Below are 22,980 nucleotides of genomic sequence, written 5' to 3'. Positions count from 1 at the left end.
TGTGAGGTGATATCTTATTGTGGTTTTAATTTGCATTTCTCTGATGATTAATGATGTGGAGCATCTTTTTATATGTCTGTTGGCCATCTGAATTTCTTCTTTGGAGAAGTGTCTGTTCAGATCCTCTGCCCATTTTTTAATTGGATTATTTGCTTTTTGTTTGTTGAGGTGTGTGAGCTTTTTATATATTTTGGATGTCAACCCTTTATTGGATATGTCATTTATGAATATATTCACCCATACTGTACTATGCCTTTTTGTTCTATTGATGGTGTCCTTTGCTGTACAGAAGCTTTTCAGCTTGATATAGTCCCACCTGTTCATTTTTGCTTTTGTGTCCCTTGCCTGGGGAGATACGTTCATGAAGAAGTTGCTCATGTTTATATCCAAGAGATTTTTGCCTATGTTTTTTTCCAATAGTTTTATGGTTTCGTGACTTACATTCAGGTCTTTGATCCATTTCAAGTTTACTTTTGTATATGGGGTTAGACAATAATCCAGTTTCATTCTCTTACATGTAGCTGTCCAGTTTGGCTACACCATCTGTTGAAGAGGCTGTCATTTCCCCATTGTATATCCATGGCTCCTTTATCATATATTAATTGACCATATATGTTTGGGTTAATATCTGGACTCTCTATTCTGTTCCACTGGTCTGTGGGTCTGTTCTTGTGCCAGTAAAACAAATTGTCTTGATTACTGTGGCTTTGTAGTAGAGCTTGAAGTTGGGAAGTGAGATACCCCCTGCTTTATTCTTCCTTCCAAAGATTGCTTTGGCTATTCGGGGTCTTTTGTGGTTGTATATGAATTTTAGAACTATTTGTTCCAGTTCGTTGAAGAATGCTGTTGGTATTTTGATAGGATTTGCACTGAATCTGTAGATTGCTTTAGGCAGGATAGCCATTTTGACAATATTAATTCTTCCTAGCCAAGAGCATGGGATGAGTTTCCATTTGTTAGTGTCCTCTTTAATTTCTCTTAAGAGTGTCTTGTAATTTTCAGAGTATAGGTCTTTCGCTTCCTTGGTTAGGTTTATTCCTAGGTATTTTATTCTTTTTGATGCAATTTTGAATGTAATTGTTTTCCTGATTTCTCTTTCTGCTAGTTCATCATTAGTGTATTGGAAAGCCACAGATTTCCATGTATTAATTTTGTTTCCTGCAACTTTGCTGAATTCAGATATTAATTCTAGTAGTTTTGGAGTGGATTCTTTAGTGTTTTTTATATACAATATCATGTCATTTCCAAATAGTGACAGTTCGACTTCTTCCTTACCAGTGTGGATACCTTTTATTTCTTTGTTTTGTCTGATTGCCGTGGGTAGGACATCCAGTACTATGTTGAAAAAAAGTGGGGAGAGTGGGCATCCCTGTCTTTTTTCTGATCTTAGGTGAAAAACTTTCAGCTTCTCACTGTTAGATATGATGTTGGCTGTGGGTTTGTCATAGATGGCCTTTATTATGATGAGATACTTGCCCTCTATACCCATTTTGTTGAGAGTTTTTATCATGAATGGATGTTGAATTTTGTCAAATGCTTTTTTCAGCATCTATGGAGATGATCATGTGGTTTTTGTCCTTTTTGTTGATGTGGTGGATGATGTTGATGGATTTTCGAATGTTGTACCATCCTTGCATCGCTGCGATGATCCCACTTGATCATGGTGTGTGATCCTCTTGATGTATTTTTGAACTCGGTTTGCTAATATTTTATTGAGTATTTTTACATCTACGTTCATCAGGGATATTGCTCTGTAATTTTTTTTTTGGTGGGGTCTTTGCCTGGTTTTGGTATTAGTGTGATGCTGGTTTCATCGATTGAGTTTGGAAGTATTCCCTCCCCTTCTACTTTTTGGAAAACTTTAAGGTGAATGGGTATTATGTCTTCTCTAAATGTCTGATAAAATTCAGTGGTGAATCCATCTGGCCAAGGAGTTTTGTTTTTAGGTAGTTTTTTGATTACCGATTCAATTTTGTTGCTGGTAATTGATCTGTTTAGATTTTGTTTCTTCCTTGGTCAGTCTTGGAAGGTTGTATTTTTCTAGAAAGTTGTCCTTTTCTTCTAGGTTATCCAGTTTTTTAGCATATAGATTTTCACAGTATTCTCTAATAATTCTTTTTGTTTCTGTGGTGTCTGTCGTGATTTTTCCTTTCTCATTTCTGATTCTATTTATGTGTGTAGAGTCTCTTTTTGTCTTAATAAGTCTGGCTAGGGGTTCTTCTATTTTGTTTATTTTCTCAAGGAACTAGCACTTGGTTTCATTGTTTTTTTTTCTATCGTTTTATTCTTCTCAATAAAAGTCTTTTTATGTCTTCTCTGATCTTTATTCTGTCCCTCCTTCTGCTGACTTTGGGCCTCATTTGTTCTTTTTTTCCAGTTTCAATAATTGTGACTTTGATTATTCATTTGGGATTGTTCTTCCTACTTTAAATAGGCCTGGATTGCTATATACTTTCCTCTTAGAACTGCCTTTGCTGCATCCCAGAAAAGTTGGGGCTTTGTGCTGTTGTCATTTGTCTCCCTATATTGCTTTATTTTCTTTTTAATTTGGTCATTGATCCGTTGATTATTTAGGAGCATGTTGTTAAGCCTCCATGTGTTTGTGAGCCTTTTTGTTTTCTTTGTACAATTTATTTCTAGTTTTTTACCTTTGTGATCTGAGAAGTTGGTTCATAGAAGTTCTGTGTTTTTGAATTTACTGAGGCTCTTTTTGTGGCTTAGTATGTGGTCTGTTCTGGAAAATGTTCCATGTGCACTTGAGAAGAACGTGTATCCTGCTGCTTTAGGGTGCAGAGTCCTGTAGATGTCTGTTTGGTCCATCTGTTCTAGTGTGTTGTTCAGTGCCTCTGTGTCCTTACTTATTTTCCGTCTGGTGGATCTGTCCTTTGGAGTGAGTGGTGTGTTGAAGTCTCCTAGAAAGAAAGCATTGCTTTCTATTTCCTCCTTTAATTCTATTAGTATTTGTTTCACATATGTTGGTGCTCTTGTATTGGGTGCATATATATTTATAATGGTTATATCCTCTTGTTGGATTGCCCCCTTTATCATTATGTAATGTCCTTCTTTATCTCTTGTTACTTTCTTTGTTTTGACATCTATTTTGTCTGATACAAGTGCTGCAACACCTTTCTCCCTGTTTGCATGAAATATCTTTGTCCATCCCTTCACTTTTAGTCTGTGTATGTCTTTGGGTTTGAGATTAGTGTCTTGTAGGCAGCATATAGATAGGTCTTCCTTTTTTGTCCATTCTGTTACTCTGTGTCTTTTGAGTGGTGCATTCAGTCCATTTATATTGAGGGTGATTAACAATAGATATGTACTTATTGCCATTGTAGGCTTTGAATTCGTGGTTACTAATGGTTCAAGGGTATCTTCTTTACTATCTAACCGTCTAACTTTAAGTCACTTATTACGCTATTATAAACACATTCTTATGATTCATTATTTCTCTCCCTTCTTATTCTTCCTCCTCAATTCTTTATATAGTTGGATATTTTATTCTGTACTCTTTTGTGTTTCCCTTCACTGTGTTTTTGGATAGCTGCTTTTATTTTTTGCCTTTAATTAGTATTTGGCTGGTCTGGTTTTTTTGCTGTGATTTTATTTTCTCTGGTGACATCTATTTAGCTTTAGGAGTACTTCCATATAGTGCAGTCTCTTTAACATACCCTGTTAGAGGTGGTTTTTCGGAGGTAAATTCCCTCAACTTTTGCTTATCTGGGAATTGTTTAATCCCTTCTTCAAATTTAAATGATAATCTTGCTGGATACACTATTCTTGGTTGAACGACCTTCTGTTTTATTGCATTAAATATATCATGCCTTTCACTTCTGGCCTGTAAGGTTTCTCTTGAGAAGTCTGTTGATAGCCTGAGTTTTCCTTTGTAGGTGATTTTTTTTCTCTCTCTCTCTGGCTGCCTTTAATACCCTGTCCTTGTCTTTGCTCTTTTCCAGTTTAATTATTATATGTCTTGGTGTTGTACTCCTTGGGTCCATTGTGTTGGCGATCTGTGGGCTTCCATGGTCTGAGAGACTATTTCCTTCCCCTGCTTGGGAACGTTTTCAGCAATTATTTCTTCAAAGACACTTTCGGTCCCTTTTTCTCTTTCTCCTTCTTCTGGTACCCCTATTATGCAAATATTGTTACATTTGGGTAGGTCACAAAGTTCTCTTAATATTCTTTCATTCCTAGAAATCATTTTATCTCTCTCTGCCTCAGCTTCTCTATATTCCTGTTCTCTGATTTCTATTCCATTAACAGTCTCTTGCCCCTCATTCCATCTGCTCTTAAGTCCTTCCATTGATCCTTTCATTTCTGTTATCTCACTCTGAACTTCATCCTTTAGCTCTTGCATATTTCTCTGCAGCTCCATCAGCATGGTTATGACTTTTATTTTGAATTCTTTTCCAGGAATTTTGGCTATATCTATCTTGCCAGGCCCTCTCTGTGGTGTTTAGTGATTTTTGATTGGACCACACGTTTTTTTGCCTTTTCATGGCAATAGAAGTGATTGCCGGCGAGTGGCGCATGTGTCAGCTGGGAGAACAAAGTCCCTTCCTGCTTGTTGGTCCCCTTGCCTTTGTCCGCTGCCTTTACCAGTTACCTGCACACTGGGAGCAGTCTCTGGGTTAATTCCCTGAGCTGCCATGAGCCGTGCAGCCTCTGGATGGCCAAGGGCACTGCCCACATTTGCAGGCATTCAGCGTGTGTTCTCTTGCAAGAACAGCGCCCCTTCATGCCTTCTGGACTTTGCACCGGCTTCCTCTACCTCTGCTGGGCAGCTGCGTGCACAGGGCGCAGCCTCTGCGTCTGGTCTCATTAGCTATGCTCTGGGAGAAGACTGTGTGTGGTTCCTGCAGGTGGAGCTGTTCCCTTGCTGGTTGGCAGCAATCGCGGGTCAGCCGGCTTGCTTGCAGTGCCAGCAAGGGGGAATGAACGGCAGGCTGCTTATTGCTTTGAAGGGCTTTGGAGCTGTGTTGTGATTAGGGCGCCTTCAGTTCCTAAGGATTCCCAGCCTGCTGGGCTGAGTGTGCCAGGACGATTTTATCCACCTTTTAAACCCTTGTCCCTTTAAGACTTTTAAAGCACACGCTTTTCATTTGTCCCAGGGGAGCCAGCTGTGAGGACCCATTTGCAGTCTCATTCTCGGATTTTACTTTTCCGTTTTTCTCATATCCAGTACACCATGCATTGTGTGTCTGTGCTCCCAGTGCAAATTACTAGGGCTCTTTATTTAGCAGTCATGTGCTTCCACTCCCTCCCCACTCTGATTCTTTTCCTCCTACCATTGAACTCGGGTGGGGGGTGTGCTCAGGTCCCACCGGGTCATGGCTTTGTATCTTACCCTTTTCTTGAGATGCCGAGTTCTTGCAGATGTAGATGTAGCCTGGCTGTTGTACTGTATCTTTTGGTTTCTCTTTTAGGAGTAGTTGTATTTGCTGTATTTTCAAAATATACATGGTTTTGGGAGGAGATTTCTGCTGCCCTAGTCATGCTGTCATCTTGAGCGCCCCCCTCCCCATTTTATTTTTGTGTATGATATAAAGGAGAAATTTTATTCTTTTGCATGTAGCTGTCCCAGTTTCCCCAACACTACTTATGGAAGACTGTGTTTCCTCATTGTATTTTCTTGCCTCCTTTGTCATAGATTAATTGAACATATAAATTTGAGTTTGTTCCTTTAATATTTTATATTTTTTGTCCTGCAGCTCCTCTGTTTTCTTGTAAAAGTATAAGTATTTAGTTTTTCTTGCTATTATAAATGAAATATTTCTTCAGTTTCTGTAAGCATCAATTGCTGAAACAAAGAACATATACAGATGTTTACATATTTACCTTATATGTTTATTTTTATCTTTTTACTTAGTGTGTTTGGGATATATTTAGAGTTTCATCTCTTCTCTATTTGTATCAGGCTTTACATTTTATTGTATTACATTTAGTACAAATTTTGCCATTTGACTGATAAAAAATTATTTTTATTGTAGTAATAATTGCTAACACATATTTATGTTCCAGGCACTGTTTAATTAGCTGTACATATGTTCGTTATCTTAACTTTCAAAACAAGCATATGAGATGGATAATATTATTTAGTGTAAAATTTACATGTTTTGATGTAGGTCACATAGCTAATTGTTGGCTTCTTAAAAAGCTTTATTACATTAATATGTCACTAATACTTATTGTTGGCTTCTTTAAAAGCTTTATTATATGTAATATTTCTCATTCATATTTTACTAGAATTATTTTTTAGGGCTGCTTTCTGAATTTGGTCAAATGCTTTTCCAACACCTATTAAGTGATTGTATAATGTTTCCCTTTTAATTTTTTGATATGATAACTATATTTGGATTTTTTGTTTGTGTTGAATGAACGATTCTTGTAATCCAAGAAAATACACTCCTTGGTAATAGTATTCTTATAATACATTGCTGGATTCTACTTATTTATGAATTATTTGGAAGTTTTGTATTCTTATTCAGTGATGAAATTGTTCTTTTATTTTCCTTTTTATATTTTCTTTTTAAGTTGTCAGTATTAAAATTGTGCTGACTTTATAAATGAATTACAGAGTTTCCTCTTTGTTTCCCATAACCTAGAATAATTTTCTGAAATTGTAATTTAAGGTTCAAGAAAGGTTAGCTGTGAACCTGTTCAATGAGAAATTTAACAGAACTCATAGATTAAATTAAGATTCTCAAATTGCATTATTTATTAAATCAATTCAAAACACACAATGAGAAGAAAGGGAAGCAAGATGGGATAGGTTACCATACCTAGGATAGAATGCAAGGAGACAGAAGGATCTGAGTACTTATATCCTGATTACGTAACATTTACATGACCTGTCTCTTTCTCTGCATTCGCTTTTCCTGTTGATAGTGTTATGAGCAGCAGTGTTGAGATTTGAGCAAAGGAATCCACAAATGGAAAGGCCAGTGACACCCTCTTGCTCTATTGGAGAGATGCAGCAGCAAGTATGCCTGGCCACTGCTGTAGGTAGCCACTTAGCTTGAAGAATAGTTATGGTTTTGTCTGAATATCTTGTGCCAATAAAACCCACAGGGACCAGAATCAGACCATATTGAGTATCCCAATTTGGCATATTTAAATGGCCAGTGGGTGGCCAAGTTAAGCCTGACATAGTTGTCATCCATAGAATGGTGAAGGTTCTGAAATTTTACCCTATTGCAAGCTAACAATTTATCTTGGTAAAATTTCATGGATGCTGGCAGAAGACTTGAGACTCCCATGTCAAAGACAAAGACCTTTCTTATAGCACAACAAAGAGATAAGCATCACGTCAGTGTCTGTCCCCCACATTTCACAAGGTGATGTGGAGGGGTGCTATGGACTGAATTGTGCTCCCCACTCCATTTAGCATGTGAAACCCTAACCCCCTGTGTGACTGTGTCTAGAGATAGGGTCTTTAGGAGGTAATTGAAATTTAATGAGGTCAGAAGGTTGGCATCCGAATCCAATAGGACTTTGGGCTTATAAGAAGAGGAAGAGAATCTCTCTTCACTGTGAGGGGGCAGCCATCTTCATGCCAGGAAGGGAGCTCTCACCAGGAACCAAATCTGATGACACCTTGACCTTGGACTCCTTAGCCTTCAGAATTGTGAGAAATATATTACTGTGATTTAAGCCACCCAGTATGTGCCATTTTGTTCTGGCAGTCTGAGCAGACTAAGACTAAGAGTGTGCACCCAGTGAGTTTACATGCCGTTTGAGCAACTTCAATGTTCAGGAACCCAAATGTTTACAACGGGCAGTAAAATCTGGCCTTTGCCCCACAGGGCATCATTATCTTCATTATACTGGACAGTAAACAAACTTGCCCTTTGCTCCAAAGGGAGACACTGTCTGTCTTTTCCAAGGCTGTTTGCTATACAAACATCCTTGAAAAGAGTGCCTGGAATAAAAGGGTAATTACCTCACTCTCAAGACCGGCAGAAATATCAGCAAGCCAAAACAGAGTTGGCGTGACTATATCTCATGACTTGGTCTTTTCATCTCTACCTCTAAGTAACACTCTTTTCCATTCTATTATACTTTATTGTATTTTGTCTTTAACGGGTCTTAGCAGATTTCTAACTTTAAATTTAGTGTACATATTTAGCACTTTGAATTCTGTCTCTCATAGGCTGCTTCCTTACTCATTCTGTCTACATAACACAGCCTATGAATTTTGCCTGTAAGGTTATAAGTTACTCTCCTATGTTTTCTGTAACAGAATTGGATATTCTTAGATAACAAAATTCACATTTACATGTATGTTCAGAATTTTTAGAGGGAGGAGGTGAAGTGTTATAAAACCTTTCTTTTAAATGTTAGTAATTCATTACAGGGCAATTATTTTTCATAGGGTTTTTTTTTTTTTTCAATTCTTAGAGAAGCATCCACTTTTTTATTCTTATAATGAGTTCCCTTTAAAGTGAACCAAATAATGAATTTCCAGTTCCTTAGTACTTACGAGAGGTCATTTTAACTACTCTCTCCAGGAACAATACATTTTGCTAACCTTGATCACAGTTCCACTAAATACCTTTACCAGGAGTTGACACCAAATTTCGCTATTTTAACAAGTCTAGAGATGTAATTCCTATTCAGTTGTGAAACTAATTATAGAAGCAAGGATAGGGAGATGAGGAATTAGTTTTCAACTAAAATAGTTGATCTCACCATTTATACATTGAGTATACATTTATTGAATTCTGTAGTGCACCAAGTATTCTGGGTATACCGAAAAAGTAGTATGTGTGTGTACATAAAGCAAATCATTGTCTTGTAAGGTATACATTTGAAAATAAATGGAATTTGTATAAGGCAAGTGATAGCACAAAGCAGAGAATGGTTGAATCTGCTTGGGAAGTCAGAGGTTTTACAAAAACTTCACTTGTTATTTAAGGATGACAGGTTCATCATAGAGGAAGTATTATGTAGTGGCTTATAACACAGTGTTAGAAGTCTGAGAAGAATTAGCTACATTACTTAGGAGTTACGTAATTTTGATTGTAATCTATTCTCTCAAAGGCTGTTTTCTCATTCATAAAATGGCAAATCTGATACCTATTTCTTAGTGACATTTTGAGAATTAATTAGATTAAAGTGCTTAGCATAATCTGGCTATAATTAACTCTAATTAGTTGTTATTTGTTGCTGCTTTTGTTTTTGCTACCACTCTCACCACTTCCTCTACCAATCTCATTAAAACAGGTTGCTTTCAAGATAGGCGGACCAACACACTGGAAGGCATGTAAGCATGAAAGTGCATAGCATAGCAGTCGAAGGAGTTAATATTGTGTGACATGGTTGGAACATGAGATACGTCTCTGAAAAGTTCAAATATTATAAGTACTTGCTCTAAAGTAGATTTCTGTGTATATGACCAAGAAAAAAAGAATATAAATGCTGATAAGGAAGTAGAATCTGTTAACTTGTTGAATGAGAGGGTGAGTGAAATCAAATAGAATGAGATGTAGGATTTAGGATGATTCAGGTTTCTGCATAGTTTATGTGGTACTTGTGACTCCATTTACCAAAATAGTTTTTAATGGACCAGTCACAGAATGAGGGAGGACAATAATGAGTTCAGTTTTTAACGTATGGAATTTGAGAATGTAGAGGACATTGTGGAGCTATCTAGTAAGTGGATTGGATACAGGGGTTCAAAACTGACCTCTCTGAGTAGAGGTAATCACCTCTAATCCCTTATCACTGGATTCTTGCACCTTTGTGTGGTTTGGTAGTAGAAGCAGTGGTAATGAATGAAATCACTCAGTGTAAAATGAGGAGGCTGAGAATTCAGCCAGCCTACTAAAATCCAAGGGAAGTCAAGTTGGAATACATGACTAACTGGTGTAGACATTCTTGAGGAAACTAAGGAACAGGTGGATGCATTAAGGGACAACTTAAGAAAATGCATGAGTGGGAAAACGTCTCAACATTTAATCCATTTATATTATGGAGTATCCACACTAAGTCTCAAGACAAAGAAATTACAGAAGGATTTAAGTGGAGATTGACCCTGGGATTTTCTTGTTTTATAAGGCACTTACCTGGTTTTATAGTATATGGGTAATGCTGGGCACATAGAATGAGTTGGCAAGTATTGCCTCCTCTTTAATATTTTAGAAGACTTTGTATAGAATTGGTACTATTTCTTTCTTAAGTATTTGGTAGAATTCACCAGTGGAGCCATCTGAACCTGAAGTTTATTGGAAGATTTAAACTGTGAATTCTATTTCTTTAGTTGGGCAGGCTTTGGTCGTTTGTGTCTTTCAAGAATCTATTGATAAAAATCATCCAATTTATGGTATAAAGCTGTATATAATGTTCCCTTATTATTCTTTTCTCTATATATAATTTGTATTGATGTTCCCCCTCTCCTATCATACACTGATAATTTCAGATATTGGTCACCTGTGTCTTCTCTTTTTCGCCTGATCAGTTTGATCCTTTCAAAGAACTAATGTTTGGTTTCATTGACCTTTTTTTCCTCTACTATTTTTTTGTTTCTATTCAGTTGATTTTCATTTTGTTTTCTATTTCCTTTCTTTTCTTATTTTGGGTTTAATTTTTTTCTAGTTTTATAAGATGAAAACTGAATAATTGATATAAGACCTTTTGTCTTTTCCTTAATATAGTTGTTTAGTGTTAGAAATTTCCCTGTAAGCACTGCTCTAGCTGCATTCCACAAATTGTATATGTTGTATTTTCATTTTTAATTCAGTTCAAAATACCTTCTAATTTCTTTTTTGTTTTCTCTCAGACCCATGGATTATTTAGAAGTGTACTGTTTAGTTTTCAGTTTGGTGGATTCTTTAGGTTTCTAATTTTAATTATTTTGTGATCAGAGAATATATTTTAAATTATATGAAATGCTAAATTTATTGAAACTTTGATTTTGGCCCCAAATATGCTTTATCTTTGTAAATATATATTGTGCTGTTGTCAGATAGAGCACTGCATAAATGTCAGTTAGGTCATGGCCAGTGGGCCTGTCAGGGCTTCTGTATCCTTACTGATTTTCTATCTACCTGCTTTATCAAATGAGAAAGGAATGTTGAAATATGCTTCTAATTGTGATATGTGTATTTCTCATTTTAGTTCTCTCAGTTTTTGCATCCTGTATTTTAAAGCACTACTATTCAATTCCTAAACAAGGTAGTTATGGCATCTCAATGAAATGATCTGTTACCATGACAAATGGCTCTCTTTATCCCTAGTAATATAGTTGCTCTAAAATCTACTTTCTCTGATTTGATGTCGTTTTCCAATAATTCTGTTACCTATGCCATTTCTGTTCTGGTTTTGATTAATTTCTCTCTTCATTATAGGTCATAATTCCTGAGTTTTTGCAGCCTGGTAATTTTGAACCGAATACCAACCAACTATGGTGAATTTTATCCTGTTGTGAATATTTTTATATTCTATAAATATTTTAGTGCATTGTTCTGGGGTAAAATTAAGTTACTTGGAAATAGACTGATTTTACGGTTTGTTAATCAGGACCAGCGCAGTATTTGGCCTAGGGTTAATTTTTCCCCACTACTGAGGCAAAACCCTTCCGAGTACCCTATGCAGTGCTCCATGAATTTTTAGATTTTTCCCCTGCTCTGGGTGTGTGAACTCTGGGTGTTGTTCCTTATAGTTTGGGGGATGATTCTTTTACTGGTCTTTGGTTGTTTTCTAAAACACACAGATTGGTCATTACTCAGCTAAAGATTACAGATCTTAGGAGCTTTGTTACTTACCAGCTCTCTCTATTCTGCTGCTCTGTATGGCAGACTTAGCTGCCTTGATCTCAATGTATACCAAGCTGCTTTCTCTACTGCAAGAGGCTGCTGTGCTCCAACTAGATTATTCCTGCCTGCTCTGGAGCCTGCAAAGTCTCTCCAGGCATTGAGCTGGGGCAATAAGTTGGTGTCACCACTTTCTGTCCTGCTTCTCAGGGATCACTGTGTTTCATTGCTTCATGTTTAATGTCTTGAAAACAATTTTTACTATGTATCTGTTATAAATATTTGTATGTACAGAGTAAATCCAATCCCTGTTACTCCATCTTTATCAGAAGTTAAAGTACTCTGACCCTTGAATTTTATTTTTTTTTAAATTCTGAGTTACAGCTTTCTACTTCATTTTCCTACTCCTTTTTGCTTCTACTATGCTTTTGTTCATGTGGTCCTAGAATCTTAGATTTCATGTAGTTTGTGAGGTTGGCTGGCCCTCCATCCATCAGTCAATGTCTTCTGTGTTCTTGGCACTGTGTTAGGTACAGTGATTAGAAAAATGACCAAGACCAGTGGCCTAGCCTCAAAAACTCCAGTCACACAGGAACTCCAATCTAGTGACTGTGGTTACAGAGTTCTGCAATGAAATCAGGTTAACCCCAAAATCTTACTTAAATGGTATTCATAATGTCCTTTGTTCACAACAATTCTTTTAAGAAAATAGCTTTTTGGAGACTATCTGAAGCTGAATCCAAGCACAGTATTTAGTTCCTTGCACTATTATGGAAGAAAACAGTAACCTGTACTAATTTATAACTGACTCCAGCTAAACAAGTTTTGTGATATAAAATAGGAGGAAGAAAGCTAAAAAAAAGGAAAAAAAGATAGGTGGAAAAGTATTTCTTTCTAATTAGGGAAAACATTTCCTTGGGTATTAGCATGAAGTTCTATGTAACTTTTTCTTTCCATTTTGCTTTTTAGTTCTGTTCTTTTAATAAAAGCAAACTTCTTGAAGACAAACAAAGGTTTTGCCTTTAATTAGTGTAAATAGCTTAGTCACCAGAGAAACTTCCCATGGCTAAATTGTGCTGCATCTGCTACAAAGAGATAAGTAGTCCAGCTACAGGCTGATACTACTCTTAACTTGAAAATTTAGTTCATATGTCTAGGGAGGGCTTTTGATACCAATCTCAGATTGAGACTGAGTTCGTAAAGGATTGGCTTTGAGAAGATAGTTTATGTCCACTGGTTGTTTTAAATGTATATATTATAGAATATTCCAATATATTTAGTTAGTTTTTTATTGGTGCTAATTTAAATTTAACTCTTTGTTAAAGCATAGAAAGCTCATGACTTTAGAGTCAATGTGTAGAATAATAGGCAAAAATTGTTTATAACGAATTCAATAGCATGTTACTCTCACAAGTTTTGGGAAAATGACTAGAAATCTTTCCAATCAAAATGGAAAAAGCATAAAGTATAATTCATATTGCTGTGTTCTCCATATCATACATGTAAGGAAAAATTAAATATAAGTGTTTTCCAGAAATGACAATAGATATTGTTAAAATAAATCATGCAAAAGTGAGTTTGAGGATAATGTGTTAGGTAGAACTCTGTTAAACTATTTTGGGAAAATAGCTAAATTAGGGAAATGTCTTTCTTGGCATTTGTCTGATTGTAAGAGGATAGATTAATGCATAAATTTATGTATATTTATGTTTAATTGACTTTATTAATAAAATGAAAGGATACTTATTGTTTTCTCAGGGCATTATTTGAATTAGACAAAACTCTTTACTGGATATGGATAATAAAAACTTGCTAAAATAACAGATTGTGTATATTTTAATAACATTTTTACTATTCCAGAATACTGAAATTTTTCTTTTTGTACAGACTCAAGCTAATTTCTCTAACTCTTACACTAAAATCAAGTGAAACACTTTCATATCTTGTTCATGATAAAACTGGCCTGTGGCTTTATTTCATTTTTGTATCTTAAAAAAGGTATCTCCAAATCCAAATACCTATATTTTAATTCAGGTGCTTATCTAATGTCATTCTACTCTTTGTTCAAGGTACATTCATGTTCCTTAAAATTGTTCCTTAATATTCTTTTGTGGTACATTTTAGATTCTTTCAAAATATCAGACTGCAGGTATAGTTATAATTTTAAAAAACTAAATCAAAAATTAGTTGGAAGATGGATAAATACTGTCTTAGTTCTGCTTCATTACCACATTTGACTTTTGATTCATCAAGAAATGTATTAAATGTTAGTTCAAGAAAAGATGGCTCTTTTGATACATTATGTAGAATGCGAATTATTTTTAAGCTGAAGACTATTGAAAATAAAATAGAACCAACTAGAGAGTCTGAATTATTTACAGGCCAGGGGCTTAAAGGTGCATCACTCCAGCACAAATATTAAATTATGAAATAGGAATTTCAGTTTGCCATAAATCTGTCTGCCATAGCAGCTTAAAATAAAATAGTTTTACCCATCTAAAGCAACATCAATTTGCCAGTCAGTGCTTTATGTATCAAAGAGTGTGCTGTGAAAATATCAATATCATTGGTTAATATAAATGAAATTAATTTTTAAAGCTGGGCTAAAGGTTGACATCTGAAAAATTGCATTACTTTGCAGAAGAGAAATTTCTGTCTTCCAGTGAAATTTCAGGTCATGAGGGCAAGTAATTTTCACAATCTTCAATGGGAGCCAGTGAAATATGAACTTCATTGTCACCTAGCCCCAAAGCGATAAGATAAAATGAGCTGATACATCATTTGCTGTGGTTTTATCATCTCCCTCAGTAATTGGAAGAGAAAACATAAGAGTGTATGTGTTTGTATGCTCCCCTCTTGCCCCTCCCAGCTGCCCCATCATCTACACCCAGGCTAAAACCATTTTAGCCCAATCAATACAGAGGTCACAAAGCATTTTATTTATATATTTTTAATTTTTCATACTGACTAAACTGCCAAATAGAACATTAGAGTAATGAATATGTTTAATTGAGTTTGTCACCCATGAAAATGCTAAGGAGAATATCATACTACATCATAGTACTAGTAAGCCGAAGGAAGAAATTTACTATTTTGATGAACAAAATTTAAAGAACTCATAATTAATTTAAAAGATAATTTTCTTTCATATTTTTGCTATCATTGTTCTGTTCTTTTCAAAGTTTGAGGGCATTATATGGTTCAGGAATATATATATATAATAAAATTACCATTGTAAAGCTTCCCCCAGAGTCAACTATGTGTCATTTTTAAATTCATAAAAGACCTCTAAGTTTTACTTTAAGAATATATCTTTGAAAACTGAAAGTTATATAGTTGGCAATGAAGTAAATCCATAAAGCAACTAGAATTCAATATTATTAGAATAACTTAAATGCTATGTTTTGGTGTCAAGTTTTAGAGAAAATTTTATGCAGCAAACCCCAAAAACTATGTTAACAATAGAGTGGTACAACTTTAAAATGTTTGATTAAAATTACTTCCAACTAGTTTCCTAAAACTGCAATGTAAATAAAACATATTTGCATATATATTTAGTGGAGAGTTGATATTAGAATATTTTTCAACATGTGTTTCCATTTTAAATATATTTCAATTATTTTAACTGTTTTCCCATGTTAAGATATAATCTTTGTGACTAATTTATAACTATGTTCCATGAAAATGGGATGTGAATCTTTTCTAGACTTTCCTACCAGTGATACCATTACTTAGTTCATGTAATGATTAATTTATAGTTTGTATACTAAGTTTTGAAACATTTTTCTTGATGTTATATAAATCCATATAGTTTGGAAATGGTTTGGTTGTGAAATTTTACTCTTGTTACATATTATCCAGTTTTACTTTTATTATCAAATTCTTCAGAAATCAATATGGAATTCTCTGAAATTGTAAAATCTCTCCAAAAATTGGCAAGGGTTTGGGAACTGAATATGCAGTTTTAGTAAACATTCAGAATAATGTAAATTTAATAAACATTTCAGAAACACCTTTCATTGATTTTATGTATGCAGACTCCCATGTAAATATTTATGTTTAAGGTAAAGCATTTTATCACCTTTAATATTTTTCCCTTAAAAATAGTTTTAAAACACAGAATTTATTGAGGGTACTTTATATAGTTTTTGAAACCAAAACCTTTTTCAAAAGTGAAACAAATATGGCTTTATTTTTAGAGACAATTTTACATCTACTTCTTAAATATGCCTGATATTCACCAAAAGTATCATGCAGTTGGGCAGTAAACACATTTCTATCTTTGTTCTTTCATGAGGATGAGAAAACAAAATTTTGTTGGGTAAATTTGTAAGCTTTTCAAAATGCAATTAAGGGGAAATGAATGCTTTACTTTTAAGCCAATAAATGCAACAGGGTGGAGAAGTTTTGATATGTATTCATAGTATAGTATTTGAAGTGTAGAAGAAAGGAATGTGCATTATTATTTGGAGAAAATAATATATCACTTTTCAGAAGGCACAATTTTCAGATTTTAAAATTTTAAAGAAGGTATGTTAGATATTTTTAATGTAAAGAAGTAATATATATACTTACATGTGTATGTATTTAAAATTAAATACTGATTTCTTTCTTTCCTCTCTAACTCCCTTACCTCAACATTTAACTAATAAACTGTGTTTGTTGAAATAAATTAATTTTAAAAAGTTGCATTTACTAACAATAATACTAACAATATCAAAACAAGGTGGTAAACATTTAAAGAGAGTGCTGTGGGCTTAAGCCTTCAAGCTATTCTAGACTTGGGGTCATAACTGCAGAGCAATAGTAATGATTCGGTTTCCATAGCAACTGATTCATTGGAGGGCTAGACCTCTGTCTAGGGTGCTGTCAGTGTATGTAGAGTTTCAGTGAAGAGAAAGTCCCAAAGAACTGTCTGCTTCTACCTAATCCAGTTTTAATTGAACTCTAGAGACTTTGAAGTGGAGCCTCAGACCAGGAATATACTATTCCAATAAGAAATAAACCTCTTGCTTAGTTAGGCCTCAGCTGCTCTTCAGTACTGACACCTTTTCCTAATGAATACTTCGAAGAAATGTTATTATATCTATTTCAACTAGTAATTCTGTTATTTAAGAGATTCTTTGTTTCTATTTTAAATCCCAGTTTTCTTGACTGTAAGAATAGAATTTCATGTGTTAATTATTTTTAAGTCAGACTTTTATTTGTATGATTTTAAGTTTTGGTTCCTTTGTCAATTTTATATAATATTTCTATCTCTCCTCCTGTTTCTCTTTCTTTGAGTTTTAAAGCATTACTAGACATCCTTGTATTTAACTTCGAAAAAACTATCATATATTTAGTATGATAGCATTTATATCACATTTGAAAACATCCAAAACAATGCTGGATATTATTTTTGGTTGTACATATACTAATAGTATAAAAGCTGACATGGGAATGATAAACCTTAACACCAAGGATAGTGATTGGCTCTGATGAAGGAGGAAAATGGGACCAGGAAGGGTTGTACAAGGGAATTTCAACACTATCTGAAATGCTTTGTCAATTTTCAAAATATATGTAATAATGTAGCAAAATGTTGGGATTTCATATGGTTCTGTAATGGGTATATAGGGCTGATGTAAATTTTCTGTAGATTTAAAATATATTTGATGTATATTTGGCAATGAAATAAATTTTAAAGCAGCATGCCACTTACTGTATTTCAAGTTGTTTTTCTAAATAATTATACTACTTAAGGGAATGGAATATAACTTGAAGTTTTTGATTAGTTGAAAAACTATTTTAGTACATTACAAATTTCATAATAATACTTTAGTATAGTTAATTTCTGTTAATGATTGGAGTACCCTGGAATATCCTTAAATCTTTAGTTGCATGACCATGATCTTGGAATTATGGGCAACACCATTATGAGTGACAGTATGTAATATTCTTAGCATATCACAGTGCTTAAAGGATCCTTTGCTGTTTGTTTTCTTTTGATTTTCCCCTTTTACCTATAACCCAAGTGCCAGAAAACAAATTTAGTAGATTAAAATTTCTGATGAGTTGAGTTCTAGTTTAACAAACATTTAAGCCCTCTTTAAGAAATGTGACAGTGTGGTATATATGTAAGCTTTGGACTTCTGGAATAGAAAATATGAGAGTAGTACAGACTCTTCCAATAGTATTTAACTTGTCTCGGTCTCATTTTCCCTATTCATTACTGGACAGATTGGAGTATAAGTGTTACAATAGAGGTATTTGATTTTCTGCTTTTTCATAAGTCCAAGGTGGCAAACTCAAATGCCAGTGGAAACTAGACAGGTAATTGTAAATGAGTGAATGCATGGAGAGTATGCCAAAATAGAGAGGGCATGCCATTTGGTACCATGTGGCATATAGATCTGGGTTTGACAGACGCTCCAATTTTTTCTGCAAAACCAGGAATCTGAATGTTTATGTAAATAGCCATTTTCTTAAATATTTTTAACTACTTGAAATTTTGTTAAAATATCATATGGGCCAAAGACAATGAATTTGGGCCATATATGGAGCAAATATTGCCATTCACTAACTGATTCATTTAATTATCAAAAAACATCTACTTTGTGTCAGATAGTGGTCTAGGAAGTGTAAAAGAAAGTAAAGTCTTTGCTCTACTGTAATTTAGATTCAGTGTTCTAGTGATAAATAGAAGCAGTGAACAAACAAAATATTATTCAGGCAGTGGTAAGTTTTTGAAGGAAATCTGAAGAGTTTGGGATAGGATGTGGTGGTAATTGAGGAGGTGGGGTATAGATCCTGTGACTTCTGTGAGGAGGTGGCTTTAGAGCAGAAATCTAAATATAAGAGCAAGTGAAGATTTGGGAGGAGAACATTCCAAACAGGAAACACTTGGGCACATAGGAAGAAATTAACAGGGCTCATCAAGTAGTCACAGACAGAAATCTTTACTATAAATGATTATGAAGAGCTTTCAAGCTTATTAATGCATGTAATGTTAAGCCACTGGAATAGTGTTAAGTACATGAGTGATGTGGTCTGGTTTCTATTAAATTTTTTTTGTCATTTGGCTCCTCTGGTCATGGTAGGTCTAGAGGTAGACTAGAAGGAGAGAGACCAAGTGGGAGGCCAGTGTAGCCTGGAGGCTTGGACCTACTGGTTGTGGTAAGAGAAAAGGGTATATGCAACCCCTGCTTTAGAAAAGCCTTGAGAATAATACCCACATTTTTGTCCTCCCTTTTCTTGTTCATTTCTCTTCATCTTATTTACACAGGTATTTGTTGTATGAAAGAGTTAGTAAGATTTTTCTCAGGAAAACAGTTCCATTTGCAATTGCATCAGAAAGAATAATATACTGGAATAAACCTAATCAAGGAGGTGAAAGAACTGTACTCTGAAACTATAAGACACTCATGAGAGAAATTAAAGAAGACACCAATAAATGGAAACCTATCCCATGCTTATGGATAGAGTTAGTATTGTCAAAATGGCTATCCTGCCCAAAGCAATTTAAAGATTCAGTGTAATCCCTATCAAAATATCAACAGTATTTTTCAATGAAGTAGAACAAATAATACTAAAATTCATATGGAACCACAAAAGACCCTGAGTAACCAAAGCAATCCTGAGAAAGAACCAAGCTGGTGGATTATAGTCCCTGACTTCAAGCTCTACTAATGAAGCTACAGTAATCAAAACAATTTGTTGATGGCACAAGAACAGACCCATAGATTAATGGAACAGAATAGAGAGCCCAGATATAAACCCACACATATATGGTCAACTAATATATGATAAAGGAGCCATGAACATACAATGTGGAAAACACAGCCTCTTCAGTAACTAGTGTTGGGAAAACTGGACAGCTGCATGTGAGAGAATGAAACTGGATTACTGTCTAAACCCATACACAAAAGTAAACTCAAAATGGATTAAAGACCTAAATGTAAGTCATGAAACCATAAAACTCTTAGAAGGAAACAGGCAAAAATCTCTTGAACCAAGTAGAGAGACCAATCAGCAGTTTTTTCCTGGACACATCTCCTCAGGCAAGGGAAACAAAATAAAAATGAACAAGTGGGATTACATCAAACTAAAAAAGCTTCCTTACAGCAAAGGACACTATCAACAGAACAAAAAACCATTGTACAATATGGGTGAATATATTTATAAACAATTTATCCAATAAGGGGTTAATATCCAAAATACATAAAGAGCTTAACACCAAAAAAGGGTAGATAACCCAATTAAAAAATGGGCAGAGTATCTGAATAAGCATTTTTCCAAAGAAGAAATACAGATGGCCGACAGCCCCATGAAAAGATGCTCCACATTGCTAATCAAAACTGCAGTGAGATATCACCTCACACCAGTTAGAATGGCCCCTATCCAAAATACAAGAAATAAGTGCTGGCAAGAATGTGGAGTAAAGGGAACCCTCCTACACTGTTGATGTGAGTATAAGTTGGTAAAGCCACTGTGGAAAGCAATGTGGAGATTTCTCAAAAAACTAAAAATAGAAATACCATTTGATCCAGTAATCTAAGAATTTACCCTAAGAAAACAAAATCCCTGATTCAAAAAGATACATGCACCCCCACACTATTGCCTCATTGTTTACAATAGCCACGATATGGTAGCAATCAAAGTATCCATCAGTAGATGAATGGTTAAAGAAGATGTGGTACATATACACAATGAAATATTATTCAACTATTAATTAAAAGAATCCTGGCATTGCAACCCCATGGATGGATCTAGAGGGTGTTATGTTCAGTGAATAAGCCATGCAGAGAAAAACAAATAACATATGATTCACTTATTTGTGGAATCTAAAAACAAAACAAAACAAAACAAAATGAACAAAATAGCTGTAGACTCAGACACACTGAGAAGTGACTAGTAGTTACCATGGGGAAGGGGTTGGGGTGTGTTGGTGGGCAAGGTGAGGGGCATAAAGGAGCACAAAAATTCTCAATCATATAAATTGGTCAGGGGGATGGTAGTACAGCATGGAGAATATAGTCAGTAGTGCCATAACATCTTTCTATGTTGACAGATAGTAACTGCACTAGTCGGGGTGAGGATTTAATAATATGGATAACTATCAAACCATCATGTTATGTACTTGAAACCAATATGAGATGGTACATCAACAATACTTCTGTTGAAAAAAGAAATTAAAGAATGCACACACACACAAAAATAGGATTTCTCTATCATCAATTTTAAAACAAAGTGTGATTAGTTGTTTGGTCCTTCAAAATTTTGTTTCTCTAAATGCACTGAGCTTTAGTGTTATACCCATTCTTTCATTTCTAAATCCTGTGGTGCCAGAAATAGAATAATTTTGTAGAAAAACCTAAATATATACTTAATGAATTAAATAAGGCTGTTTTTGTTTTTCAAATAAACTGCCTTTTGCATTGAGGAATATATTTCTTTGCAATTAAGACCTAACAAATGGAAATGAGTAAAGAAAAGAAAGTTTTTGGAAGATAAATTGTTACTGTTCATTATTTTTCCTCCCTTCACTTATTCCATCTTTGTCCCTACAATGCAATATAATAACCGTATGTCATCTTGCTTGTATTTTTTGACGGTGGTTACTTTTGGGAGCTGTATCTTGTTTAACCTAATTTGCTTTCTTGGATTTTCATCAGGTTTTGATAGCAAAATACATCTCATTTTCTTTATTAATATTATGTGAAGTGCTTTTGTGTAGAAATTCCACATCTGGTTTTCCTTTAACACCTTCATAATTAAGCTTTTGAAATCAACTTTTTAAAAAACAGAACTTGAATTACAAAGCAGCAAAGTGGTTTAGGACTAAAGACAGGATTACTTTGGGTTGGCAAAGCATTCTAAGCTACTGTGTCTGTCACTTGGGATGACAAGAATTGTAACAAGTTACTCTGACAGCCACCTACTCCATAGAGAGATTATGCTGAGTTCATTTACAGGTTTGTGTTTAGCCTAGCTGACAAAATGATACTTACCCTCTCCTACAGTCAGGCTGCGTGCTTTCTGAATGAATAACTGTTGCCTTAACAGTGATCTTAAAAATGTGATTTTTTTTAACGTCATGAACTTAAATATATATATATATTTTTTCAGGTCTACAGTTGATATATATCAGAGTATAATTTTAAGGCATAGAGCTTGATCGTTTGATTTACATATATTGTGAAGTGTTTACCACAGTAGGTTCAGCTAACATTCATCTTCCCATATAGTTACAATAAAAAGAAAAGAAGAAAGAAAAAAGAGAATATATTTTTTCTCCTTCTCATAAAAACGCTTAGGATTTACTGTAAATGCATACGTTTTAATCTGTAAAAAGCACTTCTGGGTACATTAAAATCATGTTACATGAAACTGATTGGCATATGTGATCTGTAAGCATGTAGGACATTCTTTTGAGGTCTTTCTTCTTAAAGGTTTTGTCCAAAATTTTACTTTCCATAATATGATTGAAAAACCAATTACTAAATAACAAACATGTATTTTCCAAAATGCTATAGATACCTGTTTTAAGAAGCTGCAAATATATTTACAAATAGAAGTTTTATAATTTTGCTCTTCTTTTTTCATTTAAGCTTCCTTTCTATAAATTGCAGTCTGTTTTGTCACCCTCCAGATTATTTCAATAATTGTTTATTCAGTTATTTGAAGTTATTGTTCTTAATAGAAACTTTCCTATTTTTATAGGGGAAGAACAAGCAAAAACATTCTACTCTTGTTACTTACTTGGGATTATTTTCTTCTCACTAGATCCTGGCATATACAGAAGGGCTACATGGAAAATGGCTGTTCACAGAGATACGATCAGTCTTTTCTCGTCGTTACCTTTTGCAAAACACAGCCTTGGAGATCTTTATGGCAAATAGAGGTAATATGTTGCAGGAGTATATTGTTACAAAGCTAATCTCCATCTCTTTAAAATTTCATTTTTGAACATAGCATATTGTTTCCATTTAGGTAATATTCTGTAGTCTGCCCTCTGCCCTAGTGACCTCATTTTTTGAACCACATGCATCTTCATGGTTTATTTCCCCATTGGTCATTCTTAGAATTATTTGTAGTAGTTTTATTTTTCTGGCCGTTTTGCAAATTAATGCAAGGCTTTTATAAAAAAGGGGAATAACTAACCATTTAAGAACATGTTTTCATGTTCTTAATATTGCTGTGAAGCTTAAACTCCTTCTGAAAGGTGGATCCATTTGGAGAGAGGAGAGGA

General features: G+C 34.5%; 1 protein-coding gene across 2 annotated transcripts in view; it reads left to right on the top strand.

The window, feature by feature from the left end:
- The window catches only part of LRBA (LPS responsive beige-like anchor protein), a 760,266-nt gene that overhangs the window by 533,961 nt on the left and 203,325 nt on the right, over positions 1–22,980 (top strand). For both annotated transcript variants that reach the window (XM_036887834.2, XM_057493634.1), the window contains one exon: positions 22,515–22,632. In XM_036887834.2, coding sequence (XP_036743729.2) covers positions 22,515–22,632 — 118 coding nt within the window. The remainder of the gene's footprint in view (positions 1–22,514; positions 22,633–22,980) is intronic.

Source organism: Manis pentadactyla, chromosome 1 (assembly GCF_030020395.1).
Source record: "Manis pentadactyla isolate mManPen7 chromosome 1, mManPen7.hap1, whole genome shotgun sequence".
Lineage (NCBI taxonomy): Eukaryota > Metazoa > Chordata > Mammalia > Pholidota > Manidae > Manis > Manis pentadactyla.
The sequence above is the reverse complement of the archived record's forward strand: the minus strand, read 5'-3'. Positions and strand labels throughout refer to the sequence as shown.